General features: G+C 40.7%; 1 protein-coding gene across 1 annotated transcript in view; it reads right to left on the reverse strand.

Annotated features, from left to right (window-relative positions):
* The window catches only part of LOC137257368 (probable ATP-dependent RNA helicase DDX27), a 21,563-nt gene continuing 2,667 nt past the window's right edge, over window positions 1-18,896 (reverse strand). The window contains exons 4-21 of the mRNA XM_067794694.1: window positions 18,455-18,557; window positions 15,861-15,925; window positions 15,244-15,336; window positions 14,172-14,277; window positions 13,634-13,807; window positions 12,766-12,916; window positions 11,818-11,917; window positions 11,433-11,574; window positions 10,789-10,925; window positions 9,637-9,735; window positions 7,725-7,807; window positions 7,092-7,186; window positions 6,454-6,660; window positions 1,977-2,044; window positions 1,328-1,445; window positions 1,123-1,216; window positions 559-690; window positions 1-71 (exon numbers count right to left, since the gene is read on the reverse strand). Of these exons, the coding sequence (XP_067650795.1) occupies window positions 62-71; window positions 559-690; window positions 1,123-1,216; window positions 1,328-1,445; window positions 1,977-2,044; window positions 6,454-6,660; window positions 7,092-7,186; window positions 7,725-7,807; window positions 9,637-9,735; window positions 10,789-10,925; window positions 11,433-11,574; window positions 11,818-11,917; window positions 12,766-12,916; window positions 13,634-13,807; window positions 14,172-14,277; window positions 15,244-15,336; window positions 15,861-15,925; window positions 18,455-18,557 (1,977 nt within the window). The 3' untranslated portion in view covers window positions 1-61. The remainder of the gene's footprint in view (window positions 72-558; window positions 691-1,122; window positions 1,217-1,327; window positions 1,446-1,976; window positions 2,045-6,453; window positions 6,661-7,091; window positions 7,187-7,724; window positions 7,808-9,636; window positions 9,736-10,788; window positions 10,926-11,432; window positions 11,575-11,817; window positions 11,918-12,765; window positions 12,917-13,633; window positions 13,808-14,171; window positions 14,278-15,243; window positions 15,337-15,860; window positions 15,926-18,454; window positions 18,558-18,896) is intronic.

Below are 18,896 nucleotides of genomic sequence, written 5' to 3' on the forward strand. Positions count from 1 at the left end.
TTTTATAATACATCTTGTTTATTTTACAACCTATACACTCAAAAATAGATGACAGATGGTTTCAGTGTTTCCTGCAAGAGAAAAAAAATCAATCATACTTTCAACGAAAAACAAACCGTTCATTTAGAGACATCCTGAATGTGGCACTCAGTCACTACGTTTGAAAGAACCCTTATTATCACCTGGAAACTCAACACAGGCTCTGGATCACTATATGCACACTGTGAAGAAATGACATTCTTTCTAAATCCATATTTTCAGGTTGATATAAAAACTTCTCTGTCAACTGGAGATATTTACATAAGCAAGCACTCTATCACAGACAAACAAAACCTGCATTCAGCAATATTTCAACTATATGGCTGTGGTCTGTAAATAATTGAGTCTGGACCAGACAATCCAGTGATCAGTAACATAAGCATCGATCTGCGTACTTGGGAAATGATGACATGTGTCAAGCAAACCTGACCCCCTGATCCTGTTAGTCGCCTCTAACGACAAGTGTGGGTTGTCCGCATGTTCACATCGAGTTAATCAAGTATCATTGTATGATAATACCTTTTCTTTGTATTTTGTGATTGCTTCTTGCCCTGTGGCTTCTTTCCCTGTGACTGCTTATTGCTATGTGGACTGACAACCTTCTTCTTCTTCCCCACCAGTCCCAAGTCCTTGCGCTCCTGGTAGGATGGCCTGAAACACGGAACACTCAGAGTTAGGGATAGCATCTGGATGTCTGAGACAGTCAGTGTTCCCAGGTTGTTGTGTGTGACAGTCAGTGTTCCCAGGTTGTTGTGTGTGACAGTCATTGTTCCCAGGTGGTTGTGTGCGACAGTCAATGTTCCCAGGTGGTTGTGTGACAGTCAGTGTCTGCAGGTGGTTGTATGACAGTCAGTGTCTACAATTGGTTGTGTGTGTGATAGTCAGTGTTCCCAAATGGTTGTGTGTGTGACAGTCATAGTTCCCAGATAGTAGTGTGTGATAGTCAGGGTTCCCAGGTTATTGTGTGTGACACTTAGTGTTCCCAGGTGGTTGTGAGTGGCAGTCAGTGTTCTCAGGTTATTGTGTGTGACAGTGTAATAGTCAGTCAGTCCTATTGAGTTACTTCATAGAATGTTCACCTACCCAGCGCGGAACTTCTTGACGGCAGACTTCCCAGTACTTGTAAGTTCCATGTCAAAAGATGATTTCTTCTTACTCTTCATTTTGCTTTTGGCTCCTGAAATAAGAGACAGATCCAAAAGATAACATCCAAAACCACATCCTTAACAACAGAAATAATAAAGAAATAAATGCTTACTATTTATTGGATTGTCTATCCTATTTTTACCTTGACTTCCTTCATTGTCGTAAAACATGCGTATTCTCTTTGGCTTGTTGTTCCTCTTGGAGGCTTTGACTGCAAACATCTGCGACTTGGTGATCTCAAAATCAACACGGTCCTCCGGCTGAAGGAAAACAACAGGCCTTTAGGACGTAGTGTCAGCATTAGACTTGTCCAGCCTTGCTGTAATATACTCTTCATACACAACCTTAACAACATCTTAACATTTTCCAGCAAGACTGTGCAGTCACTCTGTCAGCCTCATAAGGCTGTCTGATTGACAATGTTTCCATTATCTGGCACAATTTGACAAAGTCTGAATGCCTTGTGCTGTGTTGGTAATCATGTCCAACAAATTTTACAATCACTTTTCTTAAAAATTTTCCTTTGTCAGTTTTGTTTCTCTTCCAAAGAGATTACATTTTTACAATGACATCGAGGTGTTGTCAAATAAAAAATAGCAGTTTTGGAAAACCCAGGCTAAAAATAGTGGCACTGATGCATTGTGATACCTTTTACATTACTAAATTCAGCTGCTAGTAAAATTTCAGCTTAATAAGGCATCCAGGAGAGATATCATGTATTTAGCTGGAGAGACCATACTAAAGGGACTTACACAGACTCAGCAGCATGTAGTCATGAGACAAGAACTTACTGTAAGTTTCTTTTTAGTTGGTTTCTTTCCCTTCTTTTGTTTTGAGAAATCTCCCAGTCTAAGTGATTCTGAAAAATGAGGTTGAGCACTTCTGTATGCATCTTGTATTGTCCTGTCAACTCCTCCAAGCTACAAGAAAGCTCCTCCAAGCTACAGCCCATTAGAGTCACAATCTCCCATATGAATTGCACTCTAACTCAAAAACAAATAATCGTAATGGACTCAAACTAACGCTAAAGTCAATAGGAAAAACACACCAACCCTGCAGAATTTTGTGTCAACAAAATATAAAGTTGTTTAACAAACCATCATTATTTTCATTCGAGACTTGTGACAAGGGTGTAGCAACAGCTCAGGTAACAGCCAGGTAAGCGAGAAGCACAGGCGATGGTGAATTCATCAATAGGAGATGGTATCAAGTCATCACATCGTGCTTCTGAATCAGACATGGAGTCTCTGAAGTCCGAGTCATCAGAGTGCACTGGTATGCTAATAGGACATAGTGGTCTGTTGTAAACCACTTTGAAGCCAGTAGTGATGCTCGACAGCATTTTCAACTTTCTAATATGATTTTTTCCATGTGTCTTGTGAAATCTTTTGCCACGGATTCATGGACTAGATTTTAAAAGTGTCATCTTAAACATTGTGTTATTCCAGGCAATGTCAGATTTGATAATACCCCAAATCAGTTCAATCAGGTTCAAATTGCAATGATAAGGAGGCAAACGTAAGACATCATGTCCTTGTGACTTCAGATACAGGCCAATTTTATACACAGCTGTTCTTTGGTTGATTTTAATGATTTCATAAAGCTTTGGGTTTTTTTATGTGGAAATGATACATTACGGTCTTCTAACCATGTTATCATATCTGACTTCCTTCAATTTGTAGTTGGGGTTTTCAAATCAGGATCCTGGACACTATGATATGGAGCATAACCCATGACAATTAAGCTCTTTGATGGCAACGTTGGTACCAGTTGTTTTTGTACCCATTCCATAATAACCTGTCCACTCATTTTGGTGTGTTAATCTTGGTTGTCTTTGGCTTCAGCCCTAAACACAAGACAACACCCAGGTAAGAATCCCACACATTTAAAACCTGCATGAGGCACTATGAGTTGCTCTCCTTTGCCTATTGGCAGTCTTCAGTGCTCGTGACCCATTGTGTTTCGTCAGTGTGGCTTGTGTTCACCCAGGTCTCATCAAGATACAGACTCAAACACCTCTCCCCTCCTTTGACATATATAATTTTTCTCATTCGCACAGTATCTGATCTTTCACAAAGAACACGTCTCACTACCCCACTAACTTTGGTGTATCGAAATCTGCACTTATGAAGCAATTCCCAAAGCTGGTGCTTTGATACTGAGAGGGAATTTGAATTTCTTTTTGCAATATGTATAATGATTTGTGTCTATTCTTTCTATATAAACTTCAGATTGTGTTCTGGACAAGTTTGGTTTTGAAACGAATGAAGTTTTTCAATTTTGCCCTCCACCTGGATGTTTGAAGATGGAGTTTATTGCTGTTTTAATAATGTTTTCAATTGCTGCTCTGGAACCCCAATAGCTTCAGATGTATCTTTAAGAAATTTATCATGTCCATAAAATGGTCAGCCCTGTTGAGTTTCAGACTTGAAAAAGTCGTACACCTTGTAAATTAAAGCTTTAACATCAGCAGTAAACTTCATTGTGTGAGATGAATCAGTTGCTCAGTCAGTAGGATAACCCATCATGTCACAAATTTGCACGTGCCTCGCTTACCTGGCTGTTGCTACACCCCTGTCACAAATCTTGCAGTATCAAATGAAAATAAAGATAGTTTGTTAAACAACTTTACATCTTGACAAAAATTATAACAAAATTCTGCAGAGTTGGTGTGTTTTTCCTGTTGACTTTGACATTAGTTTGAGTCATTTACGATTATTTGTTTTTGAGTTAGAGTGCAATTCATATGGGAGATTATCTAGCCTCGTGTAAGAATGTCGAGTTTTGATTGGTCCATGTGACTCTTATAAAATACCATGTACATCCATCACGATCCGCCAACGGGAGTATACAACTTTTATACTCCCGCTGCGAAAGTCATAGCTTCCCGCTATGCCTCGGTGACGACGCGAGAAGTGAGAAAAGCGTGCATCGACAAGCCTTTAGTAACGTATGGTGCATTGAGGTCAAATGATAAGATGCATGTTGTTTTGTTTTGATTTAGTGAAAACATTCAGCTAGATAAATGCGTTATCACATCGTGTCTCGGGAAATACAAGGTTTCATCAGTCCCTCGTAAGGTTGTGCTCGGGGAATACAACCTTACTCGGGACTGATAAACCCCATATTTCCCTCGACGCAATGTGATAACTTATATTGTGACTCTAATGGGTTGTACAGTCCTTCTTCCTCCTGTTCACTCTCTCTAACTGCCAGTCAGTAGCATTCAGGACAGACCATCCCCAGCATATATCCTTTTCTTGTATCTCCATAATAAGTATTACAAAACCCATAAAGCAGCCCTGATTATATTGTGAACATTTATCAGATATTGTCACTTCAGTGTGACATGGCATCAACTATGTCCCACACCCAAAAGGCTGCAAAATCAAAGGCACTTGTGCATTTCTGTGCTCATATGAAAATGCCCTAGCATTGAAAAAAAAGCAAAACTTGAGCCAATATCCAGGAACTTTATCATCAAATACACCAAAACAACCCATCATCTCACTCAGCCTTGAGCTCCATCATCTTACCCACCCTTGAGTTGCATCATCTCACCCACCCTTCAACTCCATCATCTTACCCACCCTTGAGTTGCATCATCTCACCACTCTTGAGCTTCATCACCTCACCACCCCTGAGCTCCATCATTTCACCCACCCTTGAGTTCCATCATCTCACCCTCCTTGAGCTCCATCATCTCACCACTCTTGAGCTCCATCACCTCACCACCCCTGAGCTCCATCATCTCTCCCAGCATTGAGCTCCAACATCTCACCCACCCTTGAGCTCCATCATCTCACCACTCTTGAGCTTCATCACCTCACCACCCCTGAGCTCCATCATCTCTCCCAGCATTGAGCTCCAACATCTCACCCACCCTTGAGCTCCATCATCTCACCACTCTTGAGCTTCATCACCTCACCACCCCTGAGCTCCATCATCTCTCCCAGCATTGAGCTCCAACATCTCACCCACCCTTGAGCTCCATCATCTCACCACTCTTGAGCTTCATCACCTCACCACCCCTGAGCTCCATCATCTCTCCCAGCATTGAGCTCCAACATCTCACCCACCCTTGAGCTCCATCATCTCACCACTCTTGAGCTTCATCACCTCACCACCCCTGAGCTCCATCATCTCTCCCAGCATTGAGCTCCAACATCTCACCCACCCTTGAGCTCCATCATCTCACCATTCTTGAGCTTCATCACCTCACCACCCCTGAGCTCCATCATCTCTCCCAGCATTGAGCTCCAACATCTCACCCACCCTTGAGCTCCATCATCTCACCACTCTTGAGCTTCATCACCTCACCACCCCTGAGCTCCATCATCTCTCCCAGCATTGAACTCCAACATCTCACCCACCCTTGAGCTCCATCATCTCACCACTCTTGAGCTCCATCATCTCACCACTCTTGAGCTTCATCATCTCACCACTCTTGAGCTTCATCATCTCACCCACCCTTGAGCTCCATCATCTCTCCCAGCATTGAGCTCCAACATCTCACCCACTCTTGAGCTCCATCATCTCACCACTCTTGAGCTCCATCATCTCACCACTCTTGAGCTTCATCATCTCACCACTCTTGAGCTCCATCACCTCACCACCCCTGAGCTCCATCATCTCTCCCAGCATTGAGCTCCAACATCTCACCCACTCTTGAGCTCCATCATCTCACCACTCTTGAGCTTCATCATCTCTCCCAGCATTGAGCTCCATCATCTCACTCACCCTTGAGCTCCATCATCTCACCACTCTTGAGCTTCATCACCTCACCACCCCTGAGCTCCATCATCTCACTCATCCTTAAGTTCCATCATCTCACCCACCCTTGAGTTCCATCATCTCACCCAGCCTTGAGCTCCATCCAGCCTTGAGCTCCATCATCTCATCCAGCCTTCAGCTAAATTATCTTACCTACCTTTGAGCTCCATCATCTCACCCACCCTTAAGCTCCATCATCACCCTTGAGATCCATGACTCTTGTCTATTAAGGAGCCCATTCTTTCCCCACCTTTATCTGTCAGACTTTCCCCATGTACTACACACATCACTGCTCCCACCTTTCTCTGTCAGACTTTCCCTATGTACTACACACATCACTGCTCCCACCTTTATCTGTCAGACTTTCCCCATGTACTACACACCTCACTGCTCCCACCTTTATCTGTCAGACTTTCCCCATGTACTACACACATCACTGCTCCCACCTTTATCTGTCAGACTTTCCCTATGTACTACACACATCACTGCTCCCACCTTTCTCGGCCATTCTTTCCCCATGGGACTGGAACCAGGTCCTCTTGCCTCGAGTCTGGGCGTCTTGATCTGCCTCCATCAGGTTCTTGGCCTTGTTGATTTTGTTCTCCGTTGCTTTCATCTCCTTCTCTTCAATCTCCTCACGCTTGATCTCCTTGATGTCTTCTTCTAACAAATCAATCTTGTCTCGGAACCTACTGATCACCTCTGTAAACATGGATACAATGACAGAGTACTGACAACTTCCAACATACAAGATATCCATCTGCATAACCTCCACTATAAACATCCAGGCACAAAATGCTGAGGAATCAAAACATAACTTCTGGACAAAAACACTCTCTCTTTCTCATAAGCAAAGCTCATTGGTTAAACAATGGGTTATTCTTTCACGACTATAATGGGATGTCCTCAGATCTTAGTGTAGCAGAAGCAGGTACCTAGATATGATACCAATGAGATTGCATCACTGATAAACATTAGGAGAATGAGTATGATTGCCTTTAGCAGTATTCAAGCAATGTTACAATGGGATCACCAGAAATGGGCTTGACACATTTTACCCATATATCAGTGTGGCTAGCAAATGTTTTACAACTAGGTTTCCACAAGTTCTACATCCAGCAAAAGTGCCCTACCCATAGGAACCACTCGACTCTTCAGGGGTGTTTTGGCCTTTTTCACAATATCTTTCAGCATTTTTCTCTCTTTTTCTCCAACAAGTGTGACAGATCTATAACAGAAGCATTTTTAAAGAAATTCACAATGATGCCCTATAGAACTTCAAAGAAGTAATATTCATCTTCTCAACATGTAAAACATTTATCAAAATGATTTTTAATCAACATCTGACAAATGTCATCAGGATAAGGGACTGTTCATAATTTGAGGCTAGTGGGGATTATCTTGAGTTTTATGGAGAATCATTTACAATGTGATTGACTCCCCCTAAAACTTACGAAGCCAATGACAGCCCCAAATGTCAGGTACAAAATTGCTGACCTCCCCCTAGCACATGTGTACAAAACTGATAACTCACATACCTCCCATAACAAAATTGATGACTCCCTTAAAAATCATCATCACCACCCCTTGCCATAAATTATAAACGGTTGCTAACCAGATAAATACTTTAAATAAGATGTTTCTTTAGGACCAAATATTCTTCCAACTACTGTGATACATTTTTCAGATCAGTCCATTATGAAAAGTTTTCAGGAAAGTATTGTTTCCAGTTCTGAAACAACAGACACAAGGAGAAAGCTTCATACCGTCCACTCTTCCCAGCCCTGGCCGTTCTCCCGACTCGATGGACATAATGCTTGATAGTGTTTGGCATTGTGAAGTTTATCACCTTCAAACAAACCAAAGTAAACTTTTCACACAACAAAGACATACATTACACAAACCATACAGATATTGGAACTCTAACACTTTGCCATATGTACATGCTGCCTCCTTGTGGACAGTGAAATTAACAGTCATCTGTGGGTGTACCATAACATATTCCAATTGTTAAGATACACCAAGCACTTGACATTACGGGTGAATGGTGGCTCAATTTCCATCCCTGTAATAGTACTCCTGTACCACTTACCACAGGGACTTGTATCGCTTAGAAACAGCGCTCGAAAGACACATATGTGTATAGACCCTACCCTAGTACTATATAAAAGGAAAGGGATGTAATGAAGAAACCACCCCCTGTTCGATCAAAGTTACATGTCACCGCGTAAAATATTTTTAAGGCAACGTCGAGGCCAACAGATCGAACGCCAGATGATTTCCCTACAAAACGACCATAAATGGTCACAATCGGATCATTATTTCAAAAGTTATACACTACCAATCATCGAAAGCAGCTACCTCCGCAATTTCACGCCAAAATCATGGATCACCAAATACGGCGAAAACTCCCCTTTTAAATTAGTTTATTAATTCCAGACACGTTGACAGCACTAGCGCTGGGATGGATTCGATCGGCTGCGGCATTCCATGGGTCGGAAAACTTATTGCACATCTACATGTCATTTTCTCGACAGTAAGCAAACATTTTCACCAAAATCACTGGCAAACCTACTCACTTGTCGGCCATAAGTGACCTTGACATTCAATGAACTGAGCAGATCCGCACAAACAGACTCGGGCCATCTGATTGGTGGGAAATAAAATATACAGTGGCAGTGGCCAATTGGATGGCCCGAGTCTGTTTGTGCGGATCTGCTCAGTTCATTGAATGTCAAGGTCACTTATGGCCAACAAGTGAGTAGGTTTGCCAGTGATCCGTTGGCCTTGACGTTGCCTTAAAAATATTTTACGAGGTGACATGTAACTTTGATCGAACAAAGTTCTTCATTACATCCCTTTCTTTTTATATAGTACTAGGGTAGGGTCTATACACATATGTCTTTCGAGCACTGTTTCTAAGCAATACAAGTCCTAATGCCATTTACAACACTGTCATAGTATTGCGTCAGTTTTCTGAAGGTCTGAAGAACAAACTTTAAAGCTTGATAATTACAATCAATGCATTAGAAGTGAATAAGAGCTGCTGTCTGAATGATGGACATTTCGTTGTTGGGACAAATCACACCAAGGGAGGTAACTCATATTGGAAGTTGTCATAATCTTTCCAAAACAACACAAATATGAACATTATTTGTTATGAATAACAAAGTGCCACAATGATAGGTACTGACGGCATGTCGCAAGTTAGTACATCGTACAATGCACAATGACATTCATTGTTTCAAATTCATTACAAGTAATATAAGTAATTACCTATTGTCACCATACAATACACTGTAAACACTATTACTTTGAAGGACCACTGAGATGTATTTTTCAAACATCAAGTCTAAATCTTCTCAAGTTCAATTTCATAACTTCGTAAATGTCAGATATTTTCAAAAGAATAACGAGTTAATTTGGAAAAGTCAAGGACAAGGGAAAGAACACTAAATATGAACAAAAAATTGATCATGGTATTAGTGTTGATATTTGTTCAAAAACATGAATGATCACAAAACTGTTTCACATTTGTAGTGTGTCAATTCACAAAAATAAGTGTTGCTTTAAAACCAATACCAGTTGATGTAAAAAGGATTGGCCTGTCTGTGACTGAACAAATAAAAAGTAAACACTTTATCAACAATACAGCCTGAAAACTGTGTCCATACTGACCGTCTTGACCCCATCAATGTCCAGACCTCTAGAGGCCAGGTCAGTGGCTAGCATTACGTCAATATCCCCATCCTTGAACCTCTTCAAGGTCTCCAGTCGCTGTAGAAACAAACAACAACATCAATATTGGGTGACTGCAAACAATCAACATGAGATGATAACAAACAGCGACAATAAAAACACTTACTTACTTAAACGCTAGACCCGTGAAGGTCCAGGTTTGAATAGGCCTTCAGCAACTCACGTTTGCCATAAAAGGCGACTATGCTTGTCATAAGAGGCGACTAACGGGATCGGGTGGTCACTGGATTGAATGGTCCAGACTTGATTATTTACAGACCGCCACCATATAACTGGAATACTGCTGAGTGTGGCATAAAACTCAACTCACTCACTCACTCAAACACTAAATAGTAAAAGAGTAACAGTCCATTTATATGGAGCTCACATCCAATTACACTGCCTGCTTACGGCACGAGATACATTACTGTTCCCAATCATAGGACCCTATTGAACTTTCCAATACGTTTTCAACTCCCTGAGGATCATTCAGCCACGCTGCCAGTTAGGCACAGTGAACTAAACACTCACATTGCAAGCACATTCTCACGGGTACCCACTTCACAGCTGAGTGAACTTAGACAATGTGGATCTAATTCTAAGCAACTTGTCCAAGGATACTACACATATGTGCCCATCTTGGGACCTGAACTTAGGTGTCTCCTCTGGGGATCAAACCTGGGCCATCACTAGCTTCACTGGCTTGGTTAATATTTGTCTGGCAAAATCTGTGATTTAAATAGTCCAAATTTCCATCAGTGAGATGTCTTGTGATTTGAAGTGTGCCAATCATGTGATAAAGAACATGCTCATCTTACAATCTGGCCACTATTCTAAGATAACTGATTCCCCGTTTTTGTTTTACAGTCATAATAATTGTGTTCCCACTGCTTTATGGCTGAAAACTGGCCAGTGCTATGCAACATTATTACTTAAACCATATGACAAACCAGGAGAATAAGCAAGATGGCTTCTCAGAAAAGCTGTGTGAATACTGCTGAGGCGTCAATGCTAGCCTCACAGTAAACAACTGTTGTTCACCTGGCATCTCTGTTCATGTTGACCCTGTGACAGGAAGGGTATAATGGTTACCTGGGCCTGAGAAAGATTGCCATGTAGTTCCCCAACATTTACACCAAGAAGCCCCAGGATGATGTGCATCCGATGAGCCTGGATCTTGGTCTGTATGAACACCATACACTTGTCACAGAAGGTGCGGGTCACCAGTGCTGGCAACAGAGGCACATACATCAGCAGAACATAAACAAAGGACAGGGTTCTCATACATGCCTCTCACAAACTGATAAGGAGAGGTAGAAGTATTTTTATATAACCGATTGATAGTTTGTGTCCCATGATTGAAATAAACTTGTGTATCTGTGATCAGCAATATTTCAGCCCTGATAGTAAATACTGACCAGACTAAACAACTATCCATGCTGTCATGATCCTTTGAGCATAGTGATAGAGTACCCCATTCAATTTTGGCACATCTTACAGGTTTACAGGTGCACTTTTTTGCATTTTCAGAACAAAGAGGTATTTTGTGCTCACATGCTGTAATTATATAGCAAACTTGAAGACAACTGATTTGTGAACTAGACAGTATAAAACCTTCAACTCTTATCGTTAATAGGCTCCCTGACCAACCTTGAAGGATTCGTAGCAACCAGTAAAATTTAAAGTAAAGTGGAAAAGCATACTGTAATGGTTTCACATCAATGCAGTCATCCTACCTGAAACAATGGCCTCTCGGTCACCCTCACGGTTGGGACGAATTCTGATGAACTCCTGTCTTAGACTGAGAGCGACATCAGTATTCTCATTCATGAAGACTTTCACTGGATTCTTCAAGGACACTGCTGCCAAATCTTTCACCTGTAGCAGATACACATTACCACCTTGTTTCAATAAAGTTGCACTGAGACTGAAAAAGGTTTTTTGCATGCTTGTTGTTAATACTCAGCAGTATTCCAGGTATATGGTGGCGGTCTGTAAACAATTAAGTCTGCAACAGAGACTAAATACTGCTACTTAAGTTGGGGTGGGCTAACCAGAAAAATCAGTATATATGATATCCACAGAAAGCGTCCTGTAGCTACCAGGCCATGTATCCCTCACCTCCTCCGACATTGTGGCGGAGAACAGCATAGTCTGCCTCTGCAGACTGCACAGACGGATAATCTCCTTCATCTGCTCTGCAAAGTACTCATCCAGCATTCTGTCAACAAAACACATCTGAGTTTCAGACACAGTGTTACTCATTCACTGACTCCAGTTGGTCCTCGTTAAAGGTAACCTCTGGTTCAGAAGTCTCATCATGGAGATGGCAATGCATGGGTTATGCAAAACTGTTTGTCTGATATACATATTTTCCTCTAAAAAATAGTAAATTTTTTAAATGAACATCTCGTAATGAATGTATAAAGTTTTATGCCGCACTCAGCAATATTCCAGCTATGTGGCGGTGGTCTGTCAACAATCGAGTCTGGACCAGACAATCCAATGATCAGCAACATCAGCATCAATCTGCACAATTGGGAACCAAATGACATGTGTCAACCAAGTTAGCAAGCCTGACCACCTGATCCCATTAGTAGCCTCTTTATGAGAGTCACCTTTTATGGGAGGCATGGGTTGCTGAATCAATACACATAAGAAGGATGCAAAACTATTGAACAAAACCATAACACTAAATATGCATGTTCTCAAAACGTTTTTTCACATGAGCAAAAAAAGATTTAAATCCCCTTCAACCTTCTGTAACCTTCACATTTCCAATACATATGGCAATACAACTCTTGGGAATTGGGGTATATAAATAAAACTACACCAATTCAAATCCCACTGCTCAACCTTAATCCATGTTGCTTGTCTGTTGTTGTTGTACAAAAGAATCTTAGCGGTAAGACTACATGTTAAGGCATGGGAGTCACCTCAACACTAACGTCACCTTGTATAACGGCACCCTATTGTTTACTTGTTTATTGTTGCTTCAATGGTAATGTCTGATAATGAAGAATACACTGTTACCTGAAACTTTTATAAACATTTTCTGGGTGTGCCTACCTATCTGCTTCATCCAACACAAGGATCTCAATGTTGCTGAGGCTGAAATTGGGAGCATTGTGGAGATGGTCAATCAGTCGTCCAGGAGTAGCCACAACAATATCTGGACCCATCCTTAGTGCAGCTTCCTGACTCTTCACATCCAACCCACCTGTACAATGATATACATGTGTGACACTACTGACAAGCCAGATCAGCCAGCCAACAGCAGACTAATGGTTGATAAGCCAGATCAACCAGCCCACTATAGACAAGTTGATAGTAGTGTTGGGAATTGACCTCTGAAACCATGATCGATGTCTTTTTTGATCAATTATTAATAAATGATAGATTACAAGTATGGATTTATGAACAAAAAACCAGGTGATGAGACAACTGCTTCACAATCGCTTGTAACAAAGATATACCATAGGACAAAAGACTGTAACCCATACTTCTTTAAAAATGCATTAAAAACACTTCTACAAAAGGATACTGAAAATCAAGGAGTATTTGACTACTAAGACGAATTTAGATCACAAATTTTATAGTTAAATGACACATACGTCAATTATTTGTGTGTGTGAATACTGAAAAATGGTGAACTCAAGATCACTGTTGAATTCGATGAAGATACCAGAACAGAACGGCTATACATCTAAGAACAGATGTGACAACATCAATAAAGCTATCCATTCCAACCTTGTTCGTGAATTCTACATGAATTGAGCCTTCAACTGATGGTCACTCATCAAAGCAATTTACAGTACACAAAGTCTTATTGGTCGTGAGTTATTAAGGATTAATGCTTCTATAGATCCAGATCAAGTCACAATGAACATTTTTAGACAATCAGTGTATGTATATGACATCTTAATGGTCTACCTACCAGCAGAGAGACACAGGTCGATGTTGGTGAACTGGGCCAACTGTCTTCCTACAGTGTGAACCTGTACCGCTAACTCTCGGGTCGGCACTAAGATCAACACACGCGTTACTGATGCTTGCTTAGGACGGTACAGAAGTCTCTCCAGTATCGGTAACATAAACGCTGCCGTCTTACCTGTTCAATTGGAAAAGGTCTGTGTAATGCAAGATAAATGGGCATTGTTGGAAGGATCACATATTACTAAAACGAAAGTCCCAGGAGAAACAGATAAAATGTCCCAGAACATTATTTCACTTGTTGCACAAAAGGAAACTTCTAATATTATTGTATATTCATCCAGACTAAACTATTTGCTTCTCTCTTCCTTAGCAAATAGTATGGATTGGGAAAAGGAAACATATATACTTCTATTACTTTATCAGGGGGAACAGGTTCTCAAAAACACTTGTAACAGCAGAAACCTTCAAAGAAACACACATTATTTAACAGTATTTCCATGATGAAGCTTACAAAGAAAAATGATCTGTGATATACTGACCTGACCCAGTGACAGCACAGGCACAGATGTCTTTCCCAAGTAGAGCCACAGGGATAGTGGATGACTGAATTGGTGTGGGCCTCACAAATTTCATTGTGCTAAGAGCCTGCAAAATGAGATTGACATGCATTTGAGTGAATGAGTGAGTGAGTGAGATTAGTTTTACGCTGCACTCAGCAATATTCCAGTTATATGGCAGCGGTCTGTAAATAATGGAGTCTGGACCAGACAATGCAGTGATCAATAGCAAGAGCATCAGTTTGCGCAATTGTGAACCGATGACATGTGTCAACCAAGTCTGTGACCCTCACCACCCGATCCTGTTAAGTTACCTCTTGCAACAAGAGGAATCCCCTTTTATGGCAGTGTGGGTTGCTGAAGGCCTATTCTACCCTGGACCTTCACATTTGAGATTAAATATAGTAACAAATATTGTTCCATCATATACTTAAACACTTTCCAAGACTTGTCAATGATTTTTATGGGTAGGATTAAAAACAATGCAGACAGCATGTAAATGATATTACAACAGGAAGAAAACCCCAAATGGTCACTTGCTGATAAGACAATGATTGTCAGGTCGAACCCATGACCAGGAGATCCTGGTTACAGCTGAAACTGTGCTTTGTTGCTGCACCTTGCACTTCAGTGCAGCCACATCAGTAGAGATCAAATCCACCCTTGAAAAACCGGGTTAGAATTGGTCTTCAGTAACCCATCCTTGACATAAGAGGTGCCTGATGTGATCAGGTGGTCAGGCACACTGACTTGGCTGAAACGTCATTTATCATAATTGCATAGATTGATGCTCATGATGTTGATTATTGGAATGTCTGGTCCAGATTCAATTACTTATAGGCCGCCACCATATAGCTGGAATACTGCTGAGTGTAGTGTTAAACAACAAACCAACCAAGCAAGAGATCAAATCTAGCGAATCATACAGAAGATTACATAGTTTCTTCCACACCATTGCATACATCAACTACACAGATATCTGATGTGTACATGTGAGCAGGATGGCCATTAGGGCCCCTCAACAAGACTAACCCAAGCCGACTGAGCCACTTACCTTCAGTAGGGGTCTGGATATGTGCATGTCTTGAAAGAGAATTGTATCATCAAAAGAATCAATAGATTCAGAAAACTCAATTTTCTCATTCTCCTGCAACAAAAAACAACCCCACTCAACATTGACATCCCGCTATGTTAGATATATTACAACACAGAGTCCACTGCTTCACTTGACAGAATGTCTGGGTTGAGCACATCCAATTTATTGTCCCTTCAGTGAAAGTAATGCTTACACAATGCCATTTAGAAAGTGGTCAAATGTAACATATGTCATAATTGGGATTTCACTTTCTTAGTAAAGTACAAATTCTAGTACTTTTTTGTTGAGTCCCCTCCGTGATTTGAACCTGCACCCTCTGTCAAGTACCTATTTGCCAGCACACAAAGTCAGCCACCTAGCCCGCTCAGCCACTGCGACTACCAAAGTGAAAGTAGCTTGCTGGGTGAGGGGAGGTAACTCTGATTATAGGTTGATATGTACTTAGAGCTTGCTTCATACAATGTATGTTTTAATACAGGAAGTTAACTCTTTCACATGTACTCATGTGATGACTTTCATGTAAACATTTCACCAAGATACAAGTTAGAAAAAGTATGAGTAATATTTCCACATACAATTTCCGCTTCAGCTACATTTTTCTGCTTTTTCTTCTTCTTTTTCTCTTTTGTTCTGATCATGTCTGAAACCAAACATCAGGCAATGTACTTCCTGTCTAGACATATAACCATATTTGCCATTTGTTAACTACAGACTGATTCAGTGTTTAGAAAACGCACAGATTTTGAAGTATTCCAATCCATAAATACTGAACTCGGTGAAGCAATTTCAACCAATCAATCAAAGAAATTTACACAACCCTGTAGAGGTTATGAATTGAAGAAAGTCCTCATTGGGGTACATATAAGCATTTAAATGTCCATTTTAAATCCTATGACAGTTGTAAATATATTTTTCAATAAAATATTTATACAAACCTGTAGAGGTTATGAATTGAAGAAAGTCCTCATTGGGGTACATATAAGCATTTAAATGTCCATTTTAAATCCTATGACAGTTGTAAATATATTTTTCAATAAAATATTTACAAAACAAAACACTCATTATATCTTGAGAGACCACAGCTACAGGGCCCCACCAGGCCCCTTACAACCAAGAGCAGGTAACTCTCGCTGACCTAGAATTGAGCTAATAGGTACTTCAAACTAATGGCTCGAACACATCAATCCCATTTGGACGAGGGATTTGCCACATTCTCAATAAAACCCAGAAAAATTAGTACCGTCACTAAAATTAGTAAAAACTTTCTGAGGAAATTGATTGAGTACAAATAGCATTTTACGAGTGAAAAGCATGACAAAACACCCCAACCAAATGCTCTCGGAGTGAGGAGTGAGTGAGTGAGTTTAGTTTTACGCCGCATTCAGCAATATCCCAGCTATATGGCGGCGGTCTGTAAATAATCGAGTCTGGACCAGACAATCCAGTGATCAACAACATGGGCATCAATCTGCATAATTGGGAACCGATGACATGTGTCAACCAAGTCAGCGAGCCTGACCACCCGATCCCGTTAGTCGCCTCTTACGACAATCTGAGTCGCCTTTTATGGCAAGCATGGGTTGCTGAAGGCCTATTCTACCCCGGGACCTTCACGGGTCTCTCGGAGTGAGGAAGGCAAGTTTAAATCAGCATTAACACAGACTCCCAAATACCAAAATTTTAGGAAGAGGGAAAAACTGCTAGCGTACAAAAATCCCCTGAATAGTGAAAAGTGTAGCCGAACATGTGTATAATATATAAAAATATAACCTTCCTGTGGCAGAAATGTAGCACTGCCCAACACACAGGGTTTAAACCAGCATCAAACAGAACCACAACAGCGTTACTAGGATGAACTGTGAAGCAGCAAGCATATACACACAAGTAAATAGCAGTTAATAAAATGCACGGGCAATATTTAAATGCTACAAGCTATAGCCATTTAAATACTAAACATAAAAAGCAAAACAGAAAATAGGGTAGCCGCACCTGCATGTACATACTAGTGAGTAAAGTTGAGTGATACGAAACGCATACGCTACCAAATTACTCAATAAGGACTTACCAGAAATTAGTTGAACAGAGTGAGAATTTAGGCAAGCCTATCATATATAATGCAAACATAATATATGAACACCCTACTACAAGCTACAAGCTACAAGCTACCAAGAGCAAGTAGCAGGAAACCACCATCACAAGGTCCGCCACTTTGCCTGCCTACCACAAGACTGGACAACAGAGAACCCACAGCAAAGTCACAACAAAAGATGAATGAGAAAATCAATATATGAAATCCATCTAAAGCCCCTGCATGAAGAACGGCACCATACATACAGATTAAGACTCTTTTACACTCATTGTATCATCAGTAGGGAGAGAAAACTCAAAGTTAACACTACACACGTCTGTTCAACAGAATGACAGCATGAAAAGTGAGGTTGCCATCCCATGGCTGTAGGGGGCCTGGTGGGTGGGCCCTGTAGGGATGGTCTCACAAGACATAAGCAAGTTTTTTTTTTTGTAAATATTTTATTGAGAAATAAACTTACAACTGTGGTAGGGTTCAAAATGGACATTTAAATGCTTATATGTACCCCAAGGAAGACTTCTTCTGAAAAAATATCCTTTAAATCATCCTCCAAAGGGACATTCAGGAACTATTAGACTAAGTCTGGCTTGAAAAGGCACTTCATCAGATTGTCATTCAGTGTTACACCTTATCCTCAAAACTGAATTTTGGGGTGGTTGGGTAGCTTCATCGCTCGTCATGCCAAAGACCCAGGTTTGATTCCTCACATTGGTACCCTGAAGACCCTGGTTCGATAACCCACATGGGTGTAATGTGTGAAGCCCATTTTGGGTGTTTCTCGCAGTGATATTGCTGAAATATTGCTAAAAGCTGTGTACAACTAAACTCACTCCCTTTACAGACTTTCAAGAATGGGCAGCAGCTCCAATATAAATGACTACCAGTAATTATATATATATACAGGGTCTACTCTTGATTAATGACAAGAAACTAATGACATGTCATGTTGGATAACAGAAAATGGCTTCAACATATTTAATCATCATCAACATTGGTACTAAGTGTGAAGAACAGTGTCCTAGACCAGTGGATACAAACATACCTAACACAAAAAGTACACTGCTACAGAAAACAACCCACCAGGTTTGAGATCTTCATCCTCATCTGAGGAACTCTCCATATCTTCCTCCACTTCATCATCAATACCATCCTTGTTGTTAACATTACCATTCTCATCAGCATCCTGAAACACAACAGTATATCATTATTAGTCTGTTGTCTATTCATGCGCCATCAAAGATTCCAAAGAACAGATTGGACATTACATAAGATGTATGCTCACACAAACATATACAACACCTTTCGTTTATGGAATCTGTGGGTCTCAGTCAAACCCTACTGTCCCACCAACATTAGAATGAGGTGTGTGAAAGACGTTGTAGTTTGATGATTCTGATAGGATGGAGGGTTCAAATTTGAAATATATCCTGAGATACTTGTGTTCATGAGTTCCCCAAAATGGTAAATGTCAAAGAGTTCAATGTTAACTGAAATACTTTCTTAAGGCTCCCTCAGTGGCTCC

The sequence above is a fragment of the Haliotis asinina genome, chromosome 12, assembly GCF_037392515.1.
Source record: "Haliotis asinina isolate JCU_RB_2024 chromosome 12, JCU_Hal_asi_v2, whole genome shotgun sequence".
Classification (NCBI taxonomy): domain Eukaryota; kingdom Metazoa; phylum Mollusca; class Gastropoda; order Lepetellida; family Haliotidae; genus Haliotis; species Haliotis asinina.